General features: G+C 37.4%; 1 protein-coding gene across 6 annotated transcripts in view; it reads left to right on the forward strand.

Annotated features, from left to right (window-relative positions):
- Positions 1-23,168, forward strand: part of KCNIP4 (potassium voltage-gated channel interacting protein 4) — a 387,819-nt gene that overhangs the window by 195,283 nt on the left and 169,368 nt on the right. Inside the window, exon 1 of one of the 6 annotated variants that reach the window (XM_066548551.1) lies at positions 14,610-14,899. The exons of the other annotated variants lie outside the window; for them this stretch is intronic. Coding sequence (XP_066404648.1) covers positions 14,800-14,899 — 100 coding nt within the window. The 5' untranslated portion in view covers positions 14,610-14,799. Of the gene's footprint in view, positions 1-14,609; positions 14,900-23,168 lie in introns of those variants that run through there. 6 annotated transcript variants of the gene reach the window in all.

Raw genomic sequence — 23,168 nt, forward strand, 5'->3', positions numbered from 1 at the left:
CCTTTCTCCCATTTAACATTTGTAGAGAAATATGAAAGGAAGTTAGGATTATGATATTACATCAAGCGAGAAATTGTGTTGAAATATCTGTTCCTTATTCCCAGAATATAAAAAACTAAAGCTTGTCAACTCCAATGCTTTTTCTAGTCCAACTAATACAGTGCTAAATGAAGAAAAATGGTTAATACCAATCAGTCAGTGAATTCAGCTCCTTTGTTATGGTATGTCTTCCACTTGTTCCTCACATTGCTTAGATCAAGATTTGATATTACTTTGGGAAAAGATTGGAACTAAGGTACTGCTAAGTTCTAGCATTCCTGATTATTTTTAGCTGCAGGATTTCCAGAAGCCTCTATGTAGCATAGGTAGCATCCTATGCCATTTCATCCAGAATGTTTTGCACACTTTGGATTTCAAAGGGTTTGTGAGCTTCAACAATTTTTAAACCATTATATTTGAGACTTCTTATGAAGAAAATCTTTACCTTTAAGGAGAAAATTTCAAAGAAGTTTGGAGACTCTTTAATCTTGACCCCATAGTCAGATGTTACTTTATAAAGTAAAAGTCTGCTTCTCTCTTTTCTAAATTAGCTTTTTTCACAGCCAGAGCTGTACTCTGCCTTTCCTTTTTCAATCTTTCACAGCAGCATAGCATACTTAAAGCAATTACAGAAATTGCAACAACAGAATTAGAGTGTTGTAGGTACTTTAAGCTTTGTTACAGCAGACAGAATGACTACCAGGTTGTACAACAGGATATGCAGATTATATTTTTGGCTCTCTCACTGTGTTATGAAAAGCAGCTCTCTACCTCAGTTTCCCTATCTAAATGTCAGCAACAAATATTCCCGCAAAACACTTTTGACAAATACTTTGAGCTTTTGGAGAAGGCATCGAATTCTGTGTACTATTGGTTGGGAGGAGCCCATATATACAGAAATGAAGCACTTCCCAGAATCACTGATGCACTGGTGAAGTTGAATTCATACTAGAAACTGAATTTTTCTTTGTATAGGATCTGACTCATAGACAAGAATATTTACAGAGTAAAGTACAACTTGTCAATATTCCTCTCAAGGTAACCTACCAGATCTCATTATCTGCTTCAATAAACCACAGTAACAATGAGGCCTATTGCTTTTCACAGTGCTATTATTGCTGTTATCCCAATCACAGGAGGTGAGATTAACTGTGTTCACAGGATTTTGAAAGGATGCAATAGGATTTACAAATAAGGTATTTTTCTTAAATTGAAAATAAAAGATGCAAGAAAAGAAATATAATTGAAAAACTGTGACTCATTTCTCTAAAAAACCTGAGATGCATGCCTATTCATGTACCTTCTATTTTTAAAAAGGTAATGACAGTCTAAGGCTCTCCATCGGTCTGTGTTAAAGCACACAGAAATATTGAGCTGAATTTTGTTGTGAGTGTCCTTTATTTGATATTATCTGGCACATCAAACAGCACAGCCTAAATAAGGCACTAGGTTTCAATAAAAGTTGTTTTTCGGGGAGGGTGGGGGGATTGAGGGGTGTGATGTTTGTGATTTTTTTTAAGAATTGAGTCATACTTTAGTAAGATAAGCTTTTAATTTAACTAGTTATCCAGAATACAAGCTGTCTGTTTTCAGAATGACTAAAACCTTTTCCTTTAAAGGAAGTTCCTTGGTTAGCTTTTTTTGCAGAAAAAAAAAAAATATGGCAAGCAGACTTGCCATTGTGGTCTGTGCTGCCCCATGCAGATTCTAGCAGATGGGAATCCTCTCTCTCCCCTCATCACACAGGTTGTGAGAGTAGGTATAAGTATAGCTGTTCCCTGTGTAAGATAAGAGATGAATTGTAAACTCGTTAGTAAGTAGAGACAACTTAATATCCAGCCGTGCCTTGCATCAGTTCACAACTAGTTGCACAGGAATTTGTAGTAATTGTAACAAGACTAAGCAGTTCTCCATGTTCTGGCTCCAGCAATACAAGTGGTCCATAGAGAAAATTTCCATTTTGCCATATACTTTCCAAAAGCACAGCCAACAGGCTGCAAGGATATGACACAACTGAAGTGAAAAAGTATAGAATACCTCATTCTGTATTTACCCTTTCATTTTCAGTTAGTAGTGTCAAACATAAGTCTTGAGGCTAAAATTGTAAGCATCAAGAAAACAAAAAAAAAAGTCTTTCTTTGCAGTCTCCAGCTGACCCAGGTCATCTTTCTAATGCTGGCACACTCATCACACTCATGTTAAATTCTAAATACGAGTGTGTCACCATGCCGTTCAGTACTCCAGTACAAAACAAATACCATGTAGCATTTTAAGCTGGTACCATTTTACACCCATTTTGTACTTTTGTAAGAGACTGTATATTACAAATCAATAGCAAATTAGGGCCACTACCTTTGGGACCACTGGCTAATGTAGGTCTTGTTTCTCACTGATTGTGTTACAGATTGCATGGGGGTTTTGCTTTTTTGCTTATTTGCTTGGTTTTAGCTGAGTTCCTTCAATTGGGAGAAGAGAGACATTATCTCACAGATTATTCCTCTCATCTTGTGAAATGTCATGCTTTCTCATTCTTTCACCTACTCCAGAGGGTATTGTGTCTACACTAAGGCAAAAGCCAAAAATGTGTCCAGATGAGTCTTAGCCCAATTTATCAGGACATCTTTCTAATTTTCAAATGAAACCTCAGCCAAACCATTTTATTTTCTACAAACAGATGCACTGGAAATCCATCTGTCTTTTTGGGTCCTGTAACAGATACTATCCTGCTTTCCAGTGTCATTGAATTCTGCTCATGGATGACCCATGCTTCATTTGTACTTGATTTTCATTTAATTTATCCTGGACCTTGTAATAAAGGTCTCTAGTGTTTAGCAAATTACACAGAATTGAAAGCCAGCCACATGAACTATTAATACGCAATGAGACAGTTATTTAGGGCTCATCTCTGCCAAAGTATCAACACATTCAAGAACAGAATAATTTATATGTCCAATATTTGGCATCAGCTCCCTCTCTACAAAGCAGTTTATCTGCTGGGATGAAGAATTTGTCCAAAAGAGTTCATCAGGTCAGAAATATGTATTTCTGATCAAAATTCCCTGAAATTGATCTTGTCATAAATATTTATTACAGAATAAGCTGACTCTCCAGCCAAAACTGGCTATATATATATATATATATATATATATATATCAATATATATATATCAATGCTATATTTGTTTCACACAGCAAACACTGGCTTTTTTGAGTTAACAATATAAATGTATATTTATTAAAAAATATATTTTTTTTATCAAGTTAGGAACCCCATGGCTACATCTAATTTAGTTTATCTTTCAGTAAGTGCAGTGCTTGAAAAACAAAATCATTCTGCAGACATTCTTGGTATTTGTAAGGTTTCTGGCAGGACTTTCTTTCCCAGTGCAATGGACAAAGAGATTGTGAGTATCCAGACACTGCTTTTTTCATTTTTTTTTTTGGTGAACACGACTATAACATTTATATGAGTCTGGGATATGTGCTGATCTCCACTGTACACCTTGGGTAATTTTTCTGGCTGAAGCTGATCATAATTTGAGGGGCCAAATGAGTTCATAGAAAAAGACATTCAATGGTTTGCTGATTAAATAGAAATCATATGCACACCAGATTTTTCAGTTCAATCATGTTTCATTTAAATATAAAGTAATTCTGGTTCTTTCTGAATATTTTATCAAATACTTCTTTGGTATTTTCCCTCCATTTATCAGACAACTTACTCCATTATGTTTACAGAGGTTGGCAGGTGGGTTAAATCTATTTTTAAGCAAAAAAGCTACCTCCTGGGCTTTCTTTCTAGAAGTGTTTTATCCTGTGATTTCTAGTATTAACTAGCATGTTGTACAGACACCTAGAAAGGATAAAATCTGGAAGAATATGTGGATCTGTGAAAAAAAAAACCTGTGCTGGAAGTTCAGTTTTTCCTGTAGTCAAACCCACCATATTGTGCATCCCTATGTAGAAACGACAGAACTCTTAAAATAGGTCATGGTGGAAAGGCGCAGCAAAGATGTTTGTTAAGGTGTCACAGGTCATGTATTGAGGATGATAAATGCAACCATAGTGGAGCATAGACAGTAGAACAGAAATCCAATACTGATTACTCTGCTGGGTAGAGCATCACATGCATTTCATACCAAAATGTTATTCACTGAGAGTAAATGTTTCTGTATTTTGATAAATTCAAAGAGGATGCTTTGTTTTACTGTACCAGTATTTCTGGTTTGGCAATATAGAAAAGATTACATGGATATTTCACTTTCACAATGAGACATGAGATGGGAAGAGGTGGTTTAAACGGATGCATGGTGACATGGATAAAGAACTGGTCTGAGATAACTCATTTGACACACAACTGGATTGTCAGAATATGGTGATCTGTGGCTCAACTGCAAGGTAGTCTCTAATGTAGTAACAGGTCAGAATAGAGCCTGGAAGAAGCAAACATTATCCTTGTAATTTGATGTTTATGTTTCAAATTGCTGGTGCTGGGGACAAAGGACAGCAGTGAGAACTTCGTCCAAAAGAGAAAGCTATGGAATTACACACACTGTTAGTGACTGGAAATGGCAGCAGGAAAAGGATACAAAAAGCAAGGATACAAAAAGCCAGAGAACATCAAGATGAATTATACTTAAATGAATAGTTCTGCAAGCAATGAGATGAAAGTACTGCTCTAAAACTAGAGACCTGAAACTCTTCCAGCAATTAAATACAGTAAGTATTTAATTAAATACTAAATACAGGCCATGTCAGGTAGATTTCAAAACAGGCACCAAAAATCATGGCTTTAGATTTTTAACATTTCTAGAGGTAAAACCATGGGAAAAATCCTGAGCCCGGTTATATTCCTGGGAAGTGGAATTTACGCAGTTGGATACTGCAGGGTCCCTACTTTCCCTGAGGAAGTCGTGTAGCCTGCATTGTGGGGCAGGTGGATACTGGGAAACAGAAACAAACTCATCTTGACATCTTTCTATGGTCTGCCTTCCTAAGATGCAGCAAGACTGAAAAGAAGTTGTGGACTGTGCCTCCAACCATCAGTGTTGCTGCATTGCATTTCTGTGGAAAAGTTCTCCACTGACAAGTACCTCTGCTCCCAAGGGTTTCCTTTGCCAGACCCTGCTGTTTGTTTCAAATACAGGGCTCAGGTTTTCTTTTCTGATGCAAAACACTGCAAATAGATCAGAGGGATAGTTCTCAGAGGGAAGAAAACCCAACCTGAAGTTACAAAGGAGGAGCCTACAGATAATGCAAAGGGAATATAAGACTTGTATACCTCCAGCCACTACCATGTTGTATGTATATATTTAATTTCACAGTTCTCCTGTCCTATGATATGAGAAGCTCTGATATTCATGGGTAAGTGTAATTTGCATTCTACAATTAATTTCTATGTTGCGATCTTAGGATGCCATTTCCATTTTTGCTGGTTCCCAGCTTGAGGAAAAGAAAGTGTTTCAGAATCTCTTTTCCTTCTTCCATACTGCTCTTCCTTTGCTGCCATTTAGTTTTAGACTTTACTGGTTTTGCAGGTGATCTCATAATATTTGTCTAGAAGTCTTTAAATGGTTTTGGTTTTAACCTATCTAGCAAAATTTTAGCATTAGTGCTTTTCCAGACAGAGAGCACAGACACAGTCTACTTGCGTCAGTTACATTTTTAAATCTTCCATGTGAAGGGAAGCAATCAATTTTGTTTGTTTGTTTTACTCTGCAGAATATTTTAATCACCTGGCAGCCTGTGGAAATGAATTCTTTCTCTGTCATGTAAACTGATATACAGCTGCATGAAAGATTTTTACTGGGCCATCATGCACCTCATGCATCCTCTGATGCCTGTCCTTAAGGTGCTCAACCTTGCTACTAGAGTAAGCCCTTTTATGTTTTCAAGAGATGAGGAGAAAATTTGGGCTCTTTTACTCAGTGGGGATTGACCATTTATCAAATAGCCAATGAGACTATTCAGAGAAAGCAAAAGAAATAAATACCTAACTGTAGTGAAGCTTTGCATGTGTCCTACTTGGTTTTTGTTTGTTTTGACAAATGAGATGGGTTACATGTCATATTTCATGTTATTTTACATTGCTGAACTCCTTGGAACAGTCAAAGCTCTCTTCATTATATATTGCTAGTGAATATAAAAACAAAGGAAATATTTCCTGGCCATTTATAGAAATTCTTGTAAAAGATTAAAATGAAAGAGCAATAGTCTCTTGGTGCATTTAAAAATTAATATGTAAATAAATTTCAGTGTCCTGTTTGTTCTTTGTGTCTCCACTGGGTCTGTCTTTGCTCCAGAAATTTTCAGACCATTTTGGAAGGTTACCAGCTCACACATAAACACACTCACCTTACAGACTGAAGTGGAGAAGGCTTAAATCAAGACCTAATCTTTCCAGTGGAGCAAATATGAATTTAAATAAAAGTAGCTTTCAAACAGCACAGAGGACTAAAGAAATGAGGACTAAAGAACCAATAGAATTATGAATCTGTAATAATACATATTTTTATATGCAAATGATCACTTTATAAAGAAAAATATTCCCTGGAAATCATATAGTGCAATAATGAGGAAGGAAGTGGTGATACAGGCATTTATACTGCATAAAGACAGGCAAGGGAGAAAAAATTTAAATAATGAGAGGTCCCTGCCTATTAATTTAAGAATATTTCTGCTGAGTTTAGCAAAACTTAAGTCCTGGTGCTCAATGCACAGAAAACTTCTTTCATTTAATTAAAAAATGTCAGTGCTTTATGTCTTTCTGGATTGTTGCACTAATGTTCTTCAAATGTGTGCTGTAAAGACCACACATGCAACAGATGTAGTTTGGACTGTCGGCTGAGAATGCTCACCCAAGTGTATGTTTCTGTGTAGCTGCTCACACAAAAAGTCCATCCATCTATCCTTATCAGATGGTTTAAAACAATTATTAATAGTCATGGGTTATCAATGAGATAAAAAATACTATTAAATATATGGTTGGTATAGTTATTTGTAAGTGTTTTATTGACCACGAGAAAAATGGTGCCATCCCCCATGATTCTTCAGGCACCCTCATGCACCCTTCATGAGTCTGTAATAAGATGGCTTAGCATCACCCTCCTGCCAAACCAACACTCCCAGCAAAATTGAGAACCTGAAACGAGCTTTGCTTAGGCACATGGATTTCTCTGTATCAGATTTATACATGGTAGAGATCTGCAGAAAAGAAATTTAAAGACTCTCAAATTGTTAGGAAGAAACTTGTTGGGCTCCTTCATAGTGCTCCAAGTAGGTAATAGGGCAGAATTGGAAACTGAGTGTCTGACAGCTTGCCTTATTTATTTAATATATGATGGTTGGCTTTGTATAACCAGTCTGAAAAACAAACAAACAAAAAGAACTTGCCACTTTTTTGTTCTGTTATTTGTCTCAATAAAAACTTCTGGGCAAAGTAGGAGCTTGCTCTTTGGACTAACAGCACTCTAGGGTTTAAGTTAGGCTGAAGGGTTCTATAGACATCAGCTTCAGATTTCCCTAGCTTGTTGGTTCTGTCTTGTTTTGTGATTCTCTGGGTTTTTAAAAGCAGAACTATGAAAAATGTTGTCTTTCTCCAAACTCTCAAGTTGTTTTCCACGGCATGTGAGCTAGGCTTTCCTGGGATTTTTACTGTTGATTGGCATAAGTCCCTTTTGTCTGCAGTGAACTGCTAATGAACCAGCAAGGGATTAGAAGGAAAAGTCTGGAGAACATCCACATGCTGCATCAGCTGAACTGGAGGAACTCTTCTGTCATTCTCTTTATTTTAAGGCTACAGATACATTTCCTAATCATATTTGTGATAAAGTCAACTTAATGCAATGTTCACAGCTAAAGTCTGCAGAAAGCCTGACAGTTTTCCAATAATCTGTAGCAAAAAAAGGTAGCAAACCACAGAATTTATTTCTAATTATTAATGATATTTCTAATTATTTAAGATGTGTCTTCTCCCTTTGCTATCTGGATGAAAATTTTACTACATTTTCTCATTAATTTCTCACCCCCTTTCCATAGCTGTGACTTCAAAAATGTCAGCATCCACATGCAGTTATAATAATATTTCAGAATATTAAGGGGCTGTATTAAATCCAGAAACATTTCTTATGAATAAGGTCTAGTTTATGAATAAGTAAGGGTAAAATGACTACTTGGGTGTATTAACAGTTCAATATTCTCTAAAAGTCAACAGTGAGTAGGTATGGCAGTAGTATTTTAAGACTGGCCTTGAAGGTAACAGCAGAAATTTTGCATGTGATGAAGTGGATCCACTAGAAATGCAAAGGGAAGACTGAAATTGTTGGAGTGGTAAGCAAGAAAGATGAATTTTGTGGCAGTATCCTAAGGATAAAGAGGAGCAAGGCAGCTCTGGACAAAGACAGAAAAGAGGAGGTCACAATAGCTGAGAAGCAAACCCATGAAGCCTGCATTAAAGATTTAGTTGCTGGGCATGGAAGAAACACTGAATCTTAGAGCTGTTGCTCTGAAGGCATTAAATATACATGAGATTTTTAAGCCGAAAGGGAGGAATGAGTAAGAGGTGATACCCAGGTTAAAAGACTGCAGGACTGACATGTCTAGGAATGTTCCAGTGAAACCATTTGTGTCATGAGTGTTAACTCACACACTCATGCCCTGGCAGAATAACACCATCTCTGAAATGCACTGCAGGTGTGGGTCATGTGTACCAACAGGCCTGATGAACCATGGTGAAATAAGCTGCTGGAGGCCTGCTGCCACCTGTGCAGACATCCCACAGCTGTATGTGGCACTGAGCTCCTTGTGGCCCTGGGTTATTCAGAGAAATCAAATCAAGTTTCATAAAGCACCATTGCTTGACATGCTGGGACTATCGCAAAAATCAAAATTAAGCTGCCCACATTAGTTCTTCATTGTTGAAGATGCATAAGAGTTTTACAAATGACAATTGGTAACTCTCCTGTCATTCTATGTGACTTTGAAAGTCTAGGAATTTTTCTGTAGTTTGGAAAATGATCAGTACGTTCCCTCAAGTGCAAACACTTGAAAAATATTCCTTGTTAATGAAGAAGTAGCACAAACAAATCACAAGAAACAGTTGAACTGCAGCTGTGGAATTACAATAGCCAAATATTTTCCATCTTCAGTTTCCACAGACAGCTTTAAAATACAGTTGTCTGACATTTTTAAGGCATTGAAAATTCTGAAGATTTTTTTTTATTTTTAATGAGGTTTAAACCCCTGTAGCAAAGATGGAGTTATCAGAACGGTATGTGATGAGAAAATTTCTGGCTTCTAATGACATTGTTCATGGTCACAGTAAGTGTTACAGTTTCCAGAAATATACACTACCAGATTCAGGGAGCCATATTTTCACTGCATGGAAAAGGATAAACTTGAAACATAATTCCATATTAAGGGCTCCAGAATACCCATATAATATTTAGAAGGTTATAAAGAATAAGTGATGTATTGAAAGATTTTGTGCTGCTTCTGACATTTATAGCAACCCAAAACTGGAGTGATGTTATGATATTATCCAGAACTTCTGGTGTACTTTTCAGCTGGAACTACATCATGTAAAGCTGTTTTCTGTTAGTCTTTGAAAAGCCTGCTTATGAGTAATTGCTGTGCATAATTTTTTCTATTTCAATCAGTCCTGTAAAAGCACAGGATTTATGTATTGCCATCTAACTATGCACCCAGTGTGAAAAGACAGAACTTCTGCTTCATGGCTGCCTCATGCCCTGCCCTGCTCACACCATGGGAGATAATTTGCACAAGATACAACCTCCATGCCAGCCCCTGGAATGATTGCTGCCTGCTGCCATGGGTCTGAACTGCTGCTTTAGGGGCAGATCAGTAACTATGGCTTTCTGTGTGGGACAGGGAAGCATCTTCTGACATGACATAAGCATCGCCAAGACTCAACTGTGGCAGCTCCTTGCATTGTGACAGCTGAAAAACATTGGGCACAGTTCAGGATGTAAACTTAGATAAGAGTTGTGAAAAGGTAGAAATAAGGCACTGTGATGTCAGAATGCTATGATTTTTTTTTTTTTTTACCTCTGTTTAATCTGGGAAAACTACAGAAGTCATGCTGGCTTAATGCCTAGAGGGGAAGTTGCATTGTTGGCCCTTAGAGTTAACATCTAGAGTGGCTGAATACATCATAGCATTTTGTCACTTTTTTCAGATTCATTAAATAATTACTAAGAAAAAGTGTTAAATTAAAAGAGACAAGTTTGCACCTTTTTTCTGGTTTTCTCAGTGATTTGATGAGCTGGAAGATTTACTAAGTTTTATTTATTTAATTTTTAAAAATAATGTCTTAGTTCATTCTCTTAATTTATATTGCTAGTAGTAAATTTAAGAGTGAGAAAAAGGGAGACTGCAGTGTAATAACAGCTAGCTGCTAAGATAATAAATTATTTGAATTTATGATACATTAAGATTTTTTGGTCCATTTTCTTTGGAAAGAAACAGCATGTTTTCCCCTTTTAGGATCAAAAACCTATGATCTTTTAAATACATGGAATACATATTTTAATGATTCTATTGTATGTTGGAATATTTATTCAAAGCTGTTCTTATTAAAAATAGGCAAAAATATTATCAATCTTTATAATAAGTTGGAGGGACATTGCTTATAAAGCAATCATTGGACTTCTCTTGCTTTACATAATGATTTTTACTGTTAAAGTATTATTTAAGTCTTTTCTGTTAAAAATCAAGAAATTGTGTCCTCTATTACAGGTTTTGTTCTCAGACTTCATATGTGGCATGCACTGGTATTGCATTTTATTTTTCTCTTGCAGTGCATTGACTTCTGCACCCCGCTCTGCCAATTAACTCTATCATTAACTTTCCCCCACTAATGATAGCCTTTCCCAAATCTGGTATTGCACATGTGCAGCCCCCACTGCTTTATCCAAGGCCATCAAGTTTAGCTCTGGTCACTAATCTTTTATGTTTTAAACAAATCCAATGGATTTTGATTTCTGCAGGCCAGATTCCCATAAACTATTTTGAAAGGTGGTGAGGAATATCAGAGGTTAGTCACTGTCCTCCTGGAAGCCATGCTGAAAATCTGGGAGTGGCTTACCAGCATCCAAATGAACATAAGACTGTAAGAAAATGAAGTGTAAGGAAGAATTATAACTATTACTGGGACTCCATCTGTAGACCACCTCATCATTTTCAGTCTAAATGGATTGGTTCTTTTTTTAACATTAACATTTCATGATATATAGCATTAAGCAATAGCAGTTAAGATTAATGGTATCGAGGATCTTAGTCATGGTAAAGTAAATGGAGTCATTGTGTTGTGGTTTACAGCTCCCTCACAAGATGAGAAGTGACTATTTAGATATGTTCCTAGCTGAAAATATAACCAATGACTCCAATTTAATATATTTATTCTCACAGTAAAATATAATGCTGCAAAATGCTTCGATGAAAAGGAGACAGCATTTATAATACTTTAAGACTGAAACCTTTGATTTGCAGTTACACATAAGTAAAACAAGCCTTCATGCTCTTCTGTATAAAAAACCCATACAGCGTGTAATTTATGACTTAATATCTTTCCTCCTATTCCTATTTCCTGCATTCCTACTAGAACACTAATTCTACAATACATTGAAGCTTTTGTAGTTAGGCAAGAGAAAAAAAATAGTATGTCAATACTTTGAATTGTTAGCTTTATTCTTCCTGTCATGTTTAGATAGAACTGTATAAGTAAATGAAGATCACTTTTTTTTTTGGTCTTCATGGAGAGCCAAAAATAAAACAATACACCACATCACTGTGTTTGGCAAGGTACTTGGAGAGACAAATAACATCAAGCAGTTTGTAACCCTACCTGTCATTGAGTCAGGTCCATTTTTAAGCAGGTAAGAAGGTGAAGGTGAGAGACAGATCTGTGCTGTTTGTATTCCTACAGGAGAAATATTGTAAGGTTTTATAAAAACCTTTTGTTTTTCTCAAAAGCAATGACTTAATGAGTGAAGATGTATTAAACATTAGATTACCTATAGTCATATCCAAAAGGAGGAAAAAAGGCATTATCATGGTTAGTTCACAGCACTTGAGAAACAGAAGTTTAGTCACAGCTTTCTTGCAAAAACCTTGCCTTCCCTGGAGATTATCATTCTTACTGTGCTTTGGCATCTACCTGTAAAACTAATTCTTCATTTCTCTTCTGTTTCTTGGAAGAAGAGTCATAATTTGGCATAGGTTCAGTAGACCTACACCTCTGGGAAACACTCCTCAGTTTGCTGATACCTGAGGAGGCAGATCCCTGACATGTTTGTTTGTCTAGTCACTGCCAGCCATGGGGTCCCAGTTTGCAGGCAATGGCAGCTGCCAGCTTTGCAGCACTGCCACCACAAGCTCTGCTTTCCACTTTTTTGCTTTCAGCCCTGAGTAAGTGGAACTACCACAAAAGTACCTTTAAAAAAGTCCTTTAAAAAGTGTTTTCATTTTTAAATTTTCAGCAGACCAATATTACCAAAAGCTATTAATAAAAAGGAGTGTGTCCTTTCAGGTGATGAAGTTGCACATACCCAAACACAAGCTGTTTCCCTTTGGGTGAAGGCATACAAGATTGCAGATGTTGTTTTCCTGATGCTGATAACCTATTTTAGTTCCACATTGAAGGAAAGCTGGACCTACTTTCCTTACAGCCATTGATAAAATGGCTTACAGGGAGAAGACATTTAGCCTTGTTTGGAACAAAGATTGAATGAGAGAAAAAAAAAAAGAACATAAGGAGAAAGTTTTCAGCAAGTAAAAGCAAAGATTCCCAATGAAAATCTGCCTGCAGAACTGAGATATTTAGGATGGAGTGTTGAAACATAGATTTTCTGACAGAAAAAGTTTAACCAGCTTCAGTGAGCCCAATCCTGAGTAAAAATCATAGAATAGTGACATGTGAACATTATGCTGTAAGGCTTTATCTAATCACTGTACAAGAAAAGGTACCTATACTCTATCCGTTAGTGCCATTACTCTCAGTTCATTCCACTGTTTTCAGTAATGACAACACCCATTATAATGCAAGTATACCCAGGGGACTTAGAACTTTCTGCCAGTTCTCACAAAACATAATGATTTTTTTTAAATCTTATCTAAGGAAAGAAAGAAAACCGAGCCCTTGGCAGTAATTTATTTCAACCATGAGGGGGACAGTGCTCTACCAGACAGGATTAAATTAGTTGCAATTGTTCCCCTGCTCATTTTTTGCTGCAATAGAGGTGCTGTTTTTCTATTGTAAATGTCTTCTTAGATGCTAAATTTTTAAGGGATTTAAAGAGTAAATCCTTAACTATGAATACACTGTATGTGACAATGCCAGTCCTGCAGAGTGTTGCAGGTAGGCCAGTGGCTGTTCGTGGTTAAAGATACCAGTTCAGTCCTGAGGTCAGCATTCCTGTATTTCACTGGGAACGTTTTCCATGGAAAGGACTTTGCTTAGAAAATATTGCTGAAGTGAGAAACAATAAAAAAATGAACTTGCTTCTCCTTTTTCTTGCCCCATCCCTGGAAATGTCCACAGCCAGGTTGGATGGAGCTTTGAACAATCTAGTCTGGTGGTAGGTGTTCCCTTGCTTGTGGTGAGGGGACTGGAACTAGATGATCTTTAAGGTCCCTTCCAAGGTTCAGACTATGATTCTTTGTTTGTCTTTTCAATTTTTGTTTTCCAAATCAGCCCACAGAATAAGCCTTAAAGAATCTGAGACAGCTTTTTTTTTTTTTGCCTATAATTACAATTCCCCTCAGCAAATCAACAAAAAAAGGATTCCTAGCTTGCTGTTACATATACAATGTTGTGTATTACTTGCCACATGCAACAGGTGGAATGTTATCGTACCGAGGCAGCTGATTTACCGGGAGTAACTAGCGGAGAACTTGGCAGGTGCCGCACCGACACATCCTCCGGCTGGAGCCAGCCACAGCTGGGAGCGGCGATGGGACTCGTGCCCCGGCTGCCCGTCCCGCCCCTTGCAGGGCCAGCGGTGCCACCCCGAGCCCCTCCAGCGCCGGGGCAGCTCCGCGGGGCTGTGCCCGCGTCCGGGGCTGTGTCCGGGGCTGTGCCCGCGTCCGGGGCTCTGTCCGGGGCTGTGCCCGTGTCAGTGCCCGGGGCTGTGCCCATGCCATTGTCCGGGGCTGTGCCCAGGGCTGCGCCCGTGTCCGGGGCTGTGCCCGTGTCAGTGCCCGGGGCTGTGCCCATGCCATTGTCCGGGGCTGTGCCCAGGGCTGTGCCCGTGTCCTGGGCTGCGCCCGTGCCCGTGTCCTTGCCGGTGTCCGTGTCCGTGTCCATGCCCGTGTCCGTGTCCGTGTCCGTGTCCGTGTCCGTGCCCGGCGCTCCCCGCGTTGCCGCGGCAACGTCTCCGCGCCCGCCGCTGGCTCCGCCGCCAGCCCGGGAGCGGCTCCCCCCGCCGGCAGCGCCGGCCTCTGCCGGGGCCCTATCCCGGGTGTGTCCCTATCCCGGGTGTGTCCCGCCGGCCGGCCCTCGCTGCCCGCATGGCCGTGCCGAGCCGGGCCGTGCCGAGCCGGGCAGTGCCGGCAGGCCGGAGCTGAGCCGCCGCCTCTCCTGGCCTCCGCTGGGGTAGCCGGGATGTGCTCCCTGGCGCTCCCCTCCCACTCGCCCCCTTCCCTCGCAGGAGCCTTCCGCGCCTAGTTTAATGGCTTTGCAAAGAAAGCCGGGCAGAAGAACACTTTCCTCGGTGGCGGTGGTCAGACCATGACCTAACTCACCATGAACTTGGAAGGGCTTGAAATGATAGCGGTGTTGATCGTGATTGTGCTCTTTGTAAAAGTGTTGGAACAGTTTGGGCTGATTGAAGCAGGTTTAGAAGGTAAGGGAGTGCTTTTCAGTGGCTCGTCATTTTTCTGTTCTGGTTATTCTCTTGCAGCGAGGCACCTGTGAACTGATGTAAGGCACTACCCGAATCACCTCGAGAGTGATGTGCACATCAGTGGCTGTCTGTTGTGGATTTTGGTTGTGGTGGTTTAAAATTTTGTAGGAGAAGTAAACTGGTGTCCAGGAAACTGCCAGTATAAACTTAGGGGTTAAAGTCTGAATCTCTTATTCCTGTTTTAAATCTGTGCACTTAAAGTAGTGGAGGGTAAAGCAGATTTTAGTATGATTACAGGCAATCATGTTGCCTTCAAACTGTCTTGTAATCAAAATTGTTTTGTAATGTATTCACATTAACAACATCTCTACTAGAATTGTTATAAGATCAAGATGCATATTTTATAGCATTTAAAAACCTGTTGAATGTTTAATTTACTGCTAACATTTTAAACTGTGCTTGAGGAAGAACTACAATCCTCAGATTCAAACTAAGTAACTTGAGCATTCACTAAGGGCAATCATGTGCAAATTTTATTGTTTGATACTTTGTTTTTCTTAGGCAGATCCCCTTCTCTATTAGCAATATTGTTTCTTTATAAAACAGTAAAAATTAAAACCAAGAAGACTACTTTATTCTACATGTGCTTTTTACATGTGGAATAGTGGAATATTTATTATTTTTACCTTATTTCTAAGACAGCTGTTATTCGTACCATATGAAGAGTTAGACCAAAAAACCACCACTTGCAGCATGGTTGATAATGTAATGACAATCATTACATCCCAGTGTTTTATTAGTTTACAGTCTGAAGTGGTCTGTTTCTCAACTGCTGAAAGAATTTTGTATTCTCAAATCTTCCTGTAAGCTGGCATTTGAATACAGTGTACCTACTTACACCTCTGAAAAGGACAACTTTTTTTTTGACTAATTATGGTTTCGTAACAAAAAATATGGTTTAAGGAAATAAGCAAAATTTTCCTCTATGAAAACATGTAAAGTAGTCCTGTTTATGTAACCCTTTCAAGAAACACAGTCTTCCTTTCAAGAGATTTTAAATAAGGAAGTTACATCTGGTTCTCTCTCTGTGTTGCTGTCTTGCGTGGACTTGCTAGAATCTTGTCACAGAATCTTAAAGCCCTGCAGAGATCAAATGCATTTTTATAAAGATTTTATGTTTCTGTTCAAGTACATTATATCCAGTTTAAATAACAACACAGAGATTGCCTTAAATGTATGGACTTTTTATTTTCTTTTTTTTTTTCTGAGTTCAGTTTAAATATAAATACTAATTAACATGATAAATGTTATCATAAAAGTTATTTTCAGCATTAGAGGCTGCAAAGATTGAGGGGGGGAGGAGGGGGGAAGAGATCTATATTTACATTTTAGGTTGTTGGGCATGCTTGGGTGTGCTCTGTCGAGTCTGATTGCCACATCTGTTTGGGTTCCCTCATAAAATACATAATTTGATTGTTGTCTCTACTTGTTGCTGTGGCTGGAGAAGCTGATAATAGAAAAACAATTCAAATATATTGAAGATGTCTGAAGGTGGTTATATTATTTCTGTAAGAAAAATTTCTGGTTTTCCTGCCTCACTGGCCAGAAGTCTGGGAGTCTGTGTATGAACAGAGTCTGAAAGTTCCTTCCTACCTAGTGCAGGACGCGTTTCCAGCATGCCAGCTAAAGGAAACCACTGGAAGACATATATGCCCTATTCCTCTGTGATGTTCTACTTCTGTGAATGACATAGAAGGCAGGTTACATGAGAATCAAGTAACAGATATAAATAATGGTGTGTGTTAGTGGGCGTTAGCTAAATTTCACAGACTGAAGATTTTTTTTCTCTTAGTTCAGGACCAGTGCAGATTTCTTCCCCATTTTTTTCCTTAAACTTGTGATTTAAAGATCTGAACTTATTACAATAGGAAAAAAGGAAGATTTTTACACTTTTACTAGAGAATTGAAGAACTTTTCAATATGTTAATAAGCATCAAGGCCATTAATTTCCACTCTTGAAGGGAAAATATATACATTGTAAAATTGTGCAAATATTAGAGAAGTTTTTTAATAGAATGCTAAAAAAAACAAGTTCAGAATCAGTCAGACTATCCATGTGCTTTTCTGGAAACCAGTGAGGAAATTGGTCTCAGCTTTCTGAAAATGTTGGGTTTTATAAAGACATTTGTAGTTTTCTGAGTTTGGGTAGGTTATATCCTTTCTTTCTTTTTCACAGAGGTTAATATGTCCCAACAAAACCTTTTTTTTTTTTTTCCCACAATTTAATAGTTTGCAGTATATCAAACACATCCCGTATATACCTGGAGTTCAGAGTCAGAAATAATCTCTAACACAGTGCACCCAATACAGGATGCTAAAACTCATTCTGAAGCTTTGGTAGAGACTGAGGTTTCAGAGTCCTGTTGTCTCCCTATCATGGTAACAAAAGCCTGAAGATTACTGGATTGTCATGATTCTGAACTTTGTGAAATTTTGTGAATTTAGAAGAATCAGGTGTAATGATGTAAACGAAGAGCACTCTATTCACTGTCATAATAACTAGTGCAAGAAATAGTCTGCTTCCTTCAGACTCTTCAATGCAAATTATGTTTATCATAATACTAGTATGCAATACTTTTCATCTTTTTGAAAATAATGAGGTATTTTCAGAGTAAATATTTTACATACTTCCTTATATTTCTGCTGCAGTCACTCAGATAACAGCATGCTTTCTGTGGTTTTGTCCAATTGCCTTCAACTGCTGAGTGATTCTGTTGTTGTAGAAGAAGTATTTTCAAATAGATGTTTTTAATATTGTAAGACAGCTCTAAAAGTGATAAGCAGCAGAACAGATTTATACATTTTAGTAGGTTGTGGGTTCCAGAGACTTTATCTTTCAGTTAAATATTATTTTATGATGCATTGCACTCACTTAGATTGCAGTATGCTTTCTGTGGTTTTGCCCAGTTGCCTTTAACTGCTGAGTGGCTTTACTGTTGTTATAGAAGTATTTTCAAATAGTTGTTTTGAATATTTTATGACAGCTCCTAAAGTGATGAGGAGCAGAATAGATTTATTCACTGTCATGGGCTGTGGATTGCATAGGCTTTGTCCCTAGGTTAAATGTTTAACTCTTCATGAATTAGGTTATGTTCTTCTTGATAAGCTTTATTGTTTTTTTTAAAACAGTGATTTATTAGGTGTAAAGGGTAATGCACCTAATCAGGAATTCCTAGATACACCTTAGTATCAATTTAAAATTATTTTTTTCTTGTAAGGCATGTTTTTCCTAAAGTCATTCATAACTAGAGTGAGGTACAAGAACTGAGTAGCTATATGTACAAGAGGTTACCGTCTTGAGATTATGCCATAGTCAGGATGTTGATTTATAGGATTTCAGTATATTTTAGTACTTTTCTGAGAGGTACTTTGTGATCTTCATGTATAAGGATCATATGAACTTGGAGAAGAAATGGAATAGGTTTTCTTTGTATCTTCCTTCTGTCAGTTTCTCTGGGTAAAGTGTTAGGGACAGAGAGGTTGAGGCATCATGAAGTCAGCCCATTCCTAAGTTAAAATGGCTTTGTCCTAAAGTCTCTTGGAAAACCTGGATTGCTTTTCAAAACCTAAATCACTTATTAATGAAATAAACAGAAAAATAGACCCCTCTTCATCAAGGTACGCATTGAAACCTACACCATTAGGAATAAGGTTCAGAGAAGAAATCTAAATTAGATGACTGATCAAAAATACTTATATAGGAGTACCTTGCTTTTTAGGAAACTCTCTAACTGCAGTTAGAACATCTAATAGAAAAGAATGGCATGGAAGTAGCCATATATATTGCTGTAAAATATGGGTTCCATATCTCTGTTATTGGTATCTATATAAAATCCTTGTTTAGGAGTCCTGAGAGTGGCAGCAGTAGAACTTTGCAACTAAAATTGTAATAATCAAGCTAAATTACTGAAACACTTGATTCCTCCAAAATATCAAAGCAGCTTCTAATCCCATTTTAGTAATCTTGGCTCTTAAAAACTTCCCATTCATCAGCTGGAAAAAAGAGCAAAACCACAGGCACATAGGTAGTTGCTTGTGATATTTATAACAATTTTTGACAAGGACAGTATATGACTGGAGATGAAGTGGGAGTTACTTGTGGTTGCTCTGAAACTACAGCAGCCTCTGGAGCGGTTTTGCCATCTAGGATATGATCTGCTGGGAATATCAGCATTTCCACAGTGATGTCCCTCCTCACAGTGTTCCTCATGGATGGAAAAGGAGTAAAGGAGTATCTCAGAATCACAGAATGGTTGGGTTGGAAGGGGTCTCTGGAGATCACCTTGTCCAAGCCCCTGCTAAAGCAGGTTCACATGGAGCAAGTTGCATGGGGTCATATCCAGGCAGGCTTTGACCACTTCCAGTGAAGGAGACTCCATGAACTCTCTGAGCAGCTTGTTGCGCTGCTTTGTCAAGATTTTCCTTGATGTTTATTTCAGAAGATTCATAATGACTAGCATTTCATCCAACAAATAGCGTGCAATAAACATAGGGGCTTTTGTACCCTTTTTCTTTTCTTAAATCGGTCTGGATGTCAAAGAGAGTTATGCACAGGATTGTGAAGTGTGGAAGCAAACATGGACCAATGTGAAATGGTTAGGCAGAGCTGACAGTGGGCAAAAGACAAAAATATGATAGAAATTTTAATATTAATAATTTCAGGCATTTCTTAGAAGTAATCTATTCGATTAAGTCTTCATAAATTACAAGATAAATTGAATCAAAACAGTTGTTGGAACAACTCCTCATATGTGGATGAATGAGCAGTAGATAGAAATCTTTAACACAGAACTCCAGTGAATTTTGTCTTGATTGAATATGTAGCTCAAACAGCACTAGCAAGTCATTTGTAGACAGCAGCATGTACTCTGTAGTTTGCTTGGAATTATGTACATGTGAGCCTCTGACCCGGTTGTGCATCCTGCATGACTGGTCAGCAAGCCCCTACTGGGCAGAATGAATAAGAGAAAAGCTCTTCCCATTTTTCATACTAGAAGCTTCAACTTCAACTGTATACAGTCTTAGAAAAATGAGAAATATTCAGTTAAGAAGAGCAACTTGCTAGCCGTGAGAATTTGTAATAGGAGCCTTCAGCTGTTGGATGCCTGCTTCAAGCAGTCTGTCATGTCTGACTCATCTTCTGAAGGCTTCTGGTCCATTGTTGCTGAAAAACCTGGCGTTCCCAGGTCAGTGTCTGCTGAAGAGTGTTTGTTCTTAACACTGTCACACTCAATAATAATGTGAGTGTCTAGTGCTTACATCTACACCGAAGCAGATAAATAATGTAATTGAAAGGATGCCAAAGAAATAGATGGATGGAGTCCTACACTCTGAGTTATCAATACAATGCTTTTTTGCAAACTTAGTATTTTATAATTAACATTTAAAAAAGTCTTAGTTTCCTATGGGAGTTTTAAATGCATCAATTCATTTGGTTATTTCCCTTTTTTCAATACATTCACTCTTACTCTCACATTTATAAGTAATGTAGACACTATACCACAGAAGAAAAGTGAGTTTTTAAGTAAAGCTTCTCTCTTTATTGCACAGTTGCAACATTTTGACTATCTAATGCATCTTCCTACAGAATTCCTAATTTTTTATTATATGTTTCTGGCTGGTTTTACCTTCAGTAATCTTCACTCAAAATATTCCTGAGCTTTAGAATGTCAGTCTTTTTTGCATACAAATAATTGTACATCTTAAGGTTTAGCGAAGTTTTTGTGTTTTAGCCATTGTTTTTTTTAATCATGTTTTATAGGAGAGTTCTTCCTTTAGTTATGTGACCTATTTCTCTGGTGATTAATTGTTCAGCACCTGATAAAAAGTTCAGTTCAGCCAGACTGAATGCTGCCTAGATCTAATGAGGCAGATGATTTAATCTGACACAGCAACTCTGTTTTTCCCTTTCTGCAGTCATTTTTCCCAGAGGTATCTCTAGAGGTATGTGGTTCTCTAGGCATGTTTTCTTTATTGGATCAATAGTCAAGAAAATGTTCTTCTGTAAACACACAAAATTTCAATCATCCAAAGTGGACTACAAGAGCTATTTTCTTATTGCTGATGATTTGAGATAATGAAAGAAAAGGAGAGGACATCAGATAAATACATGTTTATTAATCAGATATTTATTTATCAGTGGTTATATCAGTTATTGTAGGGAATACTATCTAATTTTACACAGAAGAAATGTGATTATTAGTTTAACCCTCATTACTAAAACCAAATTCTAATATAGAAAATAAACCAAACACCTGAAACAGAAAAGAAAAAGGGTTACCAGAGAAGTGAATTTTGGTGAACATTGAGGGCAATTCCTTTTTTGGTCATAAGCATTACAATATTATGTCAGTAACGCTCACCAGCTGCTGCAGGTACATCAGATCAGACTTTTGTACATCCACAATTTGATCTATTCTTTTGGTACTAGAATCTCATACTCAGCATTTTTTCTAGCAGTGTCTCTACAAAGGGCTGGGGTGTATATTGATAACCAGAAAAGATAGTTTCTGCTGGTGGGGAAAAAATAATCTATATACAGCCACTTCTTGTCTGTGTCTGAGGAACTTTGAATAACAACAGAACCAAGATGCTGCCTGCATAACTTTCTCTGATGATGACATCCCTTTCTTAACAGCTGCACCTGAAAAGCAGACAGAGATTTATCTTGTTTAGTGAACCTGATATTTCTGGAAAGCCAAAATTTCTGTAGATAATCCATAATGTTAAAGTGCAGTGAGTATTATACCCCTTGGAGAATAAGACCATATTCTTCTCTATAGGAGAATGTAGTCTGCCCTCTTGGAAAGTAATCTATCATCTCAGTAAAGTCCTTGACTATTTTTTCATTAGAAAGAACTTTTTTTCCCATACTGAGTCAAATTTTATTTAGCCTGAGGATATACATGTTAAATTTTGAAATTATATTAACATGCCATCTGAGTTACCTCCTTTGAAGTCTGAGATTTAAATTTATGTTTGCAAGACAGTGAGAGTACCTTACCTTCAAATACCAAGTTTGCCACTGGACACCTGATAAGGTCCCAGGGATAGGAAGTCCATCAGAGCTCTGCCTTACTTCACTTGTAACCTACAGCTGATGATAAAAGGAATTATGCACAGTTTGATTTTTCTATTTTTTTAATACATTCAGACAAAAATTACCATGTTCATTAGGTATGTTTATTCAACCTCAATCTAAATTGCATTCGTTTGCCCCTTACTCAGCACAGAGCTCAGAGTTCACATTCTGGCTGATTTTATGGCTAAATAAGTAGTCTGAGATGAATCAGGTTACCAGAACAAGAGTAATTATTCTCAGGAGTAAAAGGGTATAATGGAAGGCAGAATAGGATGCTGAAATTGTTGTTTTGCAAGTTGCCAATTGAGATATGACAAAATGTAGTTCACTTGCTCACAATAAAAATTGATTTAATAGTTCAGCAATAATGAAGAAGTCATTAAGACAGGAAGTATTCTCAATCAACTTGATTGCTGACCCATTCAGTGAGAACATGGCTCAACTTTGAGTCATTATTGCAAAAATTGTCATAATCTGTTAAAAGTTATACTTTAAATGATACTAATGTTTCTATTTCCATCCTTTCCATTATTTAACAGGATTGTTATAATAAGCTCACTTTCAAATGCTAGAAGTTTTGAACTAAGCTAAAAATTTTTAGACTCAAAATATTCCTATTTAAAAGGTAAATCTCATAGTAAGAACCCTAAGGCTAAAGCAAGGCTAAAGATTAATCACAATATCCATTGTAGATTAACTTAATCTGTGGTTAGGAATTTCACTTTTTTCTGTCAGAAACTAAGTGAAGTTACTTTAGCATTTGTACCCTTTGTTTTCTAAATATTTTTAATTTTTAAATAATTTTCTTCGGGAATTGATATTCAGACTGGCCAGAGGACTCAAAATTTATCTCTGACAGATCAGAGGTAAGACAATATCCCTGCCATGCCCATACTTGATATCTTACCATTAATACAGCTGAGTAATAATTAGCTCATCTTATACTTTTTTGCAAAACAGAGATATTCACATCAATGGTTCTACACAGAAATAAAGATATGGCTGAAATTATTTGCATTTTTTTTTGTTTTGATTTTGGTGGTTTTCTGGTGGTTTTTGTGGTTTTTTTGTTTTTTGATTTTTTGTTAGAAGAGCACATTAGAAAACTTTGGTAGGTTTTTTTTTACA

This window comes from Molothrus aeneus, chromosome 4 (assembly GCF_037042795.1).
Source record: "Molothrus aeneus isolate 106 chromosome 4, BPBGC_Maene_1.0, whole genome shotgun sequence".
NCBI lineage: Eukaryota > Metazoa > Chordata > Aves > Passeriformes > Icteridae > Molothrus > Molothrus aeneus.